The sequence below is a fragment of the Centruroides sculpturatus genome, unplaced genomic scaffold (assembly GCF_000671375.1).
Source record: "Centruroides sculpturatus isolate CEXI.00-Female unplaced genomic scaffold, Cexi_2.0 scaffold304, whole genome shotgun sequence".
In the NCBI taxonomy this organism is placed as follows: domain Eukaryota; kingdom Metazoa; phylum Arthropoda; class Arachnida; order Scorpiones; family Buthidae; genus Centruroides; species Centruroides sculpturatus.
This window is the reverse complement of record NW_019384662.1, coordinates 217,197-223,354: the sequence shown is the minus strand read 5'-3', so window position 1 is coordinate 223,354 and position 6,158 is coordinate 217,197. Positions and strand designations below refer to the sequence as shown.

At 31.1% G+C, this 6,158-nt stretch overlaps 1 protein-coding gene across 4 annotated transcripts in view; it reads right to left on the bottom strand.

Moving 5' to 3' along the window:
- Positions 1-301: 301 nt before the first annotated feature.
- LOC111626579 (regulator of chromosome condensation-like) overlaps positions 302-6,158 on the bottom strand; it is a 44,688-nt gene continuing 38,831 nt past the window's right edge. For 3 of the 4 annotated variants that reach the window (XM_023369997.1, XM_023369998.1, XM_023369999.1), the window contains 2 exons: positions 5,976-6,131; positions 302-992 (listed from right to left, as the gene is read on the bottom strand). In XM_023369997.1, the coding sequence (XP_023225765.1) occupies positions 817-992; positions 5,976-6,131 (332 nt within the window). In that variant the 3' untranslated portion in view covers positions 302-816. The remainder of the gene's footprint in view (positions 993-5,975; positions 6,132-6,158) is intronic. The other variant, XM_023370000.1, reaches the window with a different exon arrangement.

The following is a 6,158-nucleotide window of genomic DNA, read 5'->3' as shown; positions in this document are numbered from 1 at the left end:
AAGAAATGGAAGCACTGTTAATTTTGTTAAACATTATTTAAAACCTAAAATATTTTAAATAGTAATTATTTGACTAAATCTGTAGTAGTTTTTTCATCTTCAATACTTATAATAATTACAGATGAGAAACTTATGGAATTTTATCCATAAGCCATGCTTAATCAAAATCAGACAACTGCCTCGATACTTTCACCAATGTATATTGTTTTATACAACACTTGTGGAGCTACCAGGAGTTGGTATTTGTATTTTACTTCTTGGAATAGAATTTTTCCACTGCATTTAAAAATTTACACACAAATAAAAGTCTTGAGCATTTATTGTCTTTATAAAATTTCAGCATCTCTTTGCATTCATACAATACAATTTGGCAGATGATTCGTTGGTGTCACGGAACACAAAACTTATTTAACAAAGCATTTTTAGTTTTAAAAGTAATAACAACCTTTAAAAATATTTAAAAGAATATTTTATTTTTTGTATTAATATTGCATTTTGAAAACACATTGTGTCCCTTTAATTTTAAACATATGCTGGACTAGAAGATCTGAAACATTCTTACAACGATCCAAAAATATAAACAAATAAAACAAACATTTATGAATGATGCAATTATAATAAAAATTGATTGGATTTTTGTTTGCACAATCGTGTTTTAAATATTTCACAATACTCATTCAAAATGCAACATTTGATTTTCCATCTTTGGTCTATTCTCTCAGTGGAACTATGCAATTACAAACAGAATGAGCAAAAATATATTTTTGACAAAAATTTTAAAACTTCAACAAAGACATTCCTATAAATTCTTACTCATCAATTTTCTTTACTTCTTCCTAGCATTACAGTGTGACTTCCTCCAGCAGACACTGAAGTGATTCGGTATCTGGAAGCTTCTTTGCCCACGACGTTGGTGGGAGTGGAAGTCTCGGTGACATCACGGCCCAGGCCCAGTTGGAAAGTGGTTCCTTCGCCCCAGGAATATAACAGACCTAGATATAGAAATTGGAGTCAGTGAATTTTAACAAATACATTCTGTCGTAAAGGATGAATATCAAAAATTTAATTTCTTATCCAAAGTCAACATTTGACCATAATTAAAATTATGTACAAGTGATTGTTCTGCAAATTTATATTTATTAATTGAAAAAGTCTCTCTTTTTCACAAATGTAACACACGACCAAACATTATACTACATTTGACAATGTTTTTTTATAATTAACTAACAATTACTGAAGAGTTAATTATAGAATAAAATTAATCTTTTTTTCAGTTCTTCTAAATGTGCATTAATGTCCCCAATCTCCTTATTAGCTTCTGTAAAACTCATCATCTTTTTATTTAGCTCTTTCACTATTTCTGCAGCCATCAACTTGTTGCTCCACTTTCTCTTGCCTTTTTTCTTTCTATTTATGAGCTACCATAGCTTCCTTGTATCTCTGGGCTGCAATTCAAGTTGTATGGATACACTATTTTGATATATCCAATTTCTCCAATCCACTAGTTGACATTACAGACATTTGTATCTTACAGGAAATTATATGATATACATTTTTTGGTTTTCCATTAAGCATACTTTGTTAGTGGAAAAATCCACATTCCATGTGAGCATTACTATGGAACATGATTTTAATAATCTTCACAAATGTTTAAAATTCTTTTACTTTATATTGACATGACAGACTAACCCAGAAATAATCAAACCTATCATGCTCTTGGAGTAGTGTTTAACCATAATCACTAATTCCTGAGGATGAAAAAAAATGTCTTTGTATTGCTTAGCAATTTTAATCATTTATCCAGTTGTTAGCCACGAGTTACTAATGTAATATCTAGCAGTTTTTGTGCTTTCTCTCTATTCTTTGTACGAGTTGGGCTTAAGCATGACAGTCAATTTGTATTTCAGTGGCAACTTTTCCAACAATTTGATGGTTACAACTCATAAGCAGTTTGCACAGTCTTTTCAAATTTCTAAAGGCTGCTATACATGATGGGTTAATCCTTTGAGGCTGCCTGTCCTTGAGGAACTTCCAAATTTCCTATCGCCCAAAAATGAAGAAAACCTCTCAGCAGAGGGTGGGGCAGCTTGCCACTGGCAGAGGGGAGTCTAATGGTTTCCAAGAATAACAAAATTTGTTTCTGGAGGGGGAGGGGGTGCCAATATAGTGTCGCGGCCCGGGTGCAGTTATGTTCGCTACGCCATTGTGTTTATTATTACGCCACTGATGTTTATCAGCAACAAATTCTATTAAAACTTGTCGGAAAAAAGTATGCATAGAAGTCTATGGAGTAAATAGTAGTAGTAGTGGTTTGGGTAGCACTGATCACAAAATTAATTTTTCATACGAATAATTTTTTAATGGAATTATTTCAGATCACAAAATTAATTTTTCAAGAGAAATCTTGGGCTATAGATTATGTTAAAAAGCATCAATTATCAGCGAAAGACAATGGCAAGTCGATTTTACTACCAAAAAAATTCATGGATTAAATTTTATAGACGAATATATATTAATAATTCTCAACCACATCCGATATTAGTACAAATTGTAAACATTATTATCGCAAATTAATTTTATAATTTAATAATTAAAAAGAATTTATTAAACTTTGTCTTATTTTAAGTTGTCATGTTTTAATTTACTTGGATATTAAAACAATAAATTTTTTAAAATGTAGAAGAAAATGATAAAGAGTATCGAGATGTTTTATGAAAACGGAAGAAATGAATTGAGAAGTTTTCTAAATATTAAAATTATTTATAATTTTAATTTACTCAAGAAATTTTTGATCCGAAAATAATTTATAACCTGAAAAATTAATTTATTAGGTTATAAATAATAAAAGTTAATAAGGTTATAGAAAATAATTCTTCCAAACATTCACGAGACATTGTTCTCACACACGTTTAGGTCGGCCTGCGCAGTCTGACACTGCGCCAGGAAAATCAAATGGTTTTTCAATTCTACTCAGGTGGTCGGTACAGGTCGCCGAAGCTGTTAAATTGTACCCCATAAACTACCAAGAATTATAAAGGTCAGGCATGCATGATTACTCCTTTGAGAATTAACCTAAAGAATATGGCCGATTCTACTCGGGTGGTCGGTACAGTTCGCCGAAACTGTTAAATTTTCCCCCCACACATCCAGGAATGACTCAAAATCAGGCATGCATGGTTACTCCTTTGAGGATTAACCCATCGTGTATAGCAGCCTTAATATCACTGTCAGTTTCTCCCTTCATTTTAACTTTCCAATCTTTAGTGGCACATCAGTAATAGAACTCACAGAATCTTTTAATTTACTATCTGAAATCAATAATCACAGGATCAGAACAGACTTTATCAAGGAAATAATTAAAAAGGTGACAGATGTCAAGAAATGACCATTAAATTCATATTGCTATTAAAAATGGAAGCATAGTAATGCATTCACCTAAAGACATCTCACATCTCTTCATTAAATTAAGTTTATTTAGCCAGATATTACATATAATTTATATGAACATATTATTTATTGATCAGACTACTGTTTCATAAAAAATGAAATTATGTTTATTGTCTTGTAACTGTAAATAGATTTTACCATTAAAATCAGTGAAATTTCAATAGATGGGTGACACTCAAAGAAAGTAAAATCAATTAACCACGGTTAAAACAATTCAAATTATAGTTAATAGGTTTAACATGCTATAATATTGGAAATGATACTAATGTCACTTAACATGTTTTGCTTCCAAGTTTGTTACTTATACTTTGAATCTAATGTGAATTTCTCAGCTTTTCAAAAAGTTGAAAAAAGGTGCACATTAAAATAGAAGAAATATTGTACAGTAATATCTTTCCAAAAGACTCTTAATGACATTTGCAAACATTGACTTTTAGTTAAAATAGTGACCAATTCCAAACCCTGCAATCATAAATTGCTAGCATTGCTGAAGTATAGATGGATTCTACATAGCATTTACTCAGTAAGAGTTGTAATCAGACCACCTCGTCAACCTCATTTCCAAAGAAAACTGACTGCAAGCTAGGATTGCTAACTGCTTTTCAGTGAATCCCATGAAACAACAGTTAAAAATAAGCTACACAGTTTTCATATAACAATTTAAAGCCAAATAATTCAAATTTTGTTTTTTCTTAAAACATTGGAGTAAATATTAGCAATTATTACACTTAAATTTAATTAGCATGTATAATATAATGTAATCTTAGATCATCATTCATATCATGTGACACAACAATGTGCACATTCAAATTGTTTCTGTTGTTCCTTTTTCATTATATGCACTGTAATAATAATAATTTTTAATTTTCCAGATTTAATACCAAATTCCCTGACATTAGCTTTTAGGATGTCCAGTGGACCTGAAAACAACAACAATACCTAGTTGAAAGGGAAAGCAAGGGTCAAGGGAGAAAAATTCCTTTATCAGTTTTTCATTAAAGTGAGCCTGACAAAAGGCAAAAACAAATTGAAAATTTCAATATTCTAAAATTTGAGACATGCATGCTTACTTGAATAAAAATTATCAAACAACAAAGTTTACATTTAAAAATTGTGGAATTTCCCAAACTGCTGTACAAGGGATACCTGTATACCTTGGGAGACGGACAATTTACAGGTACAAAAATATTGGGGGATATGTTCCCTCTGGTCACACCATGGGTATTTCGTACATATTCATAGCAATTTTCACTTAGTACTGTATCTCATACTTAAACTTCGTGTTCTTAGACCTCATAACACAAACAATACTTGTGAAAATGCCAAGTGCTTTCAAGAATGATACCATTTAAATGATGTTTTTATCAGCAATTTATATCTGACCAATATAATGTAAAGTTTGTAGATTTTATTTCATTAAAAATAAGACGTCAATGAAATATGCCCAACTCATAAGAATTAAAGCAGAATGTTAATACTATCTAAATTGTTCAAAAATAAAATCACTACGAATTTTAAGAAAAGTGTAAAGGCTTCTGAACATATTCATTCCAATAATAAAATATAAAATAAATCACATTTCTAATATGTAAAGAATACAGTAATACCCCAAACTTACGCGATAGGTGGGACCGAGCAGTAACCGCGTAAGTCGGGGTATAATTTCGCATATAAATACATATAAATAATTTTTAATTGAGGGCAGAGACTAAAGAAAACAATAATTTAAAAAAAAATGTTTAATAAAATCTTAGATAATACATATGTATAACAAATTAGGCCTATATTATTTTACAATTTTTCACATTTACTTGATTATTACGCCATAATTTTAACATTGTTTCCATCTCAGCGATAATACTGTGACGTTTACGAATGATGCTTGAATTTAAAGATTGAGCATTTTTCACAGCTTCGAGAATTTTTTCTTTGCCTTTTATAATTGTTCTGACCGACAATTCCGGTAGATCAAACTTCTTTGCCAATTCACAAATTTTCATTTTTGTATCGAAGTCTTTAATAATGGGTACGTTCGTAAAGTCAAACGAGTTAAACGCGTTAGTAACGAATCGTTCGAAAAGTCTAACGAAATAGGAATAACGATGACTTCATTCTCGCTTAACTCGTTCGACTTTACGAACATACCCAATGTTAACTTTACATTCCAAAGATAAAGTTTTTCTTTTCTTGTTTGATGCAGAAGAATTAGTTCTACTTCGTTTGGATGACATAGTAGAGTCTCTCGAGTCTCCGTAGATATAACAAACACAGAAATTAATAACACAAAATAAATTGTAGCTATGCGTGGATTCCGCGCGACACGTCCGAACACGTAAGCTGAACAACAGTGGGAGGGAGCGAGTAATCAAGGGTTGCGTGGCGCTCAAACAAAAGACGAATCGACAAGATTTGAAAATCGCATAACTCCGGGTTCGTGTAAGTTGGGGTATTACTGTATTCAAAACTTAACTGTGTAAATAAATAACTATGACTAATCTATAAATTTCTAATTTTGAAATCATATTTACCTTGATCTGTGACAGCAAATGATGACCTATCTCCAGCAGAAATACTAACACATTTTTCATTTTGTAAGGTGGAAATTAACGTAGGTGCAGTCAAATCGTCGGTATTTCCTAGGCCCAATCTACCAAAATCACCTCTACCAAAAGAGTACAAATGGCCTGTAAAAAATTTCCTATTATTAAAAT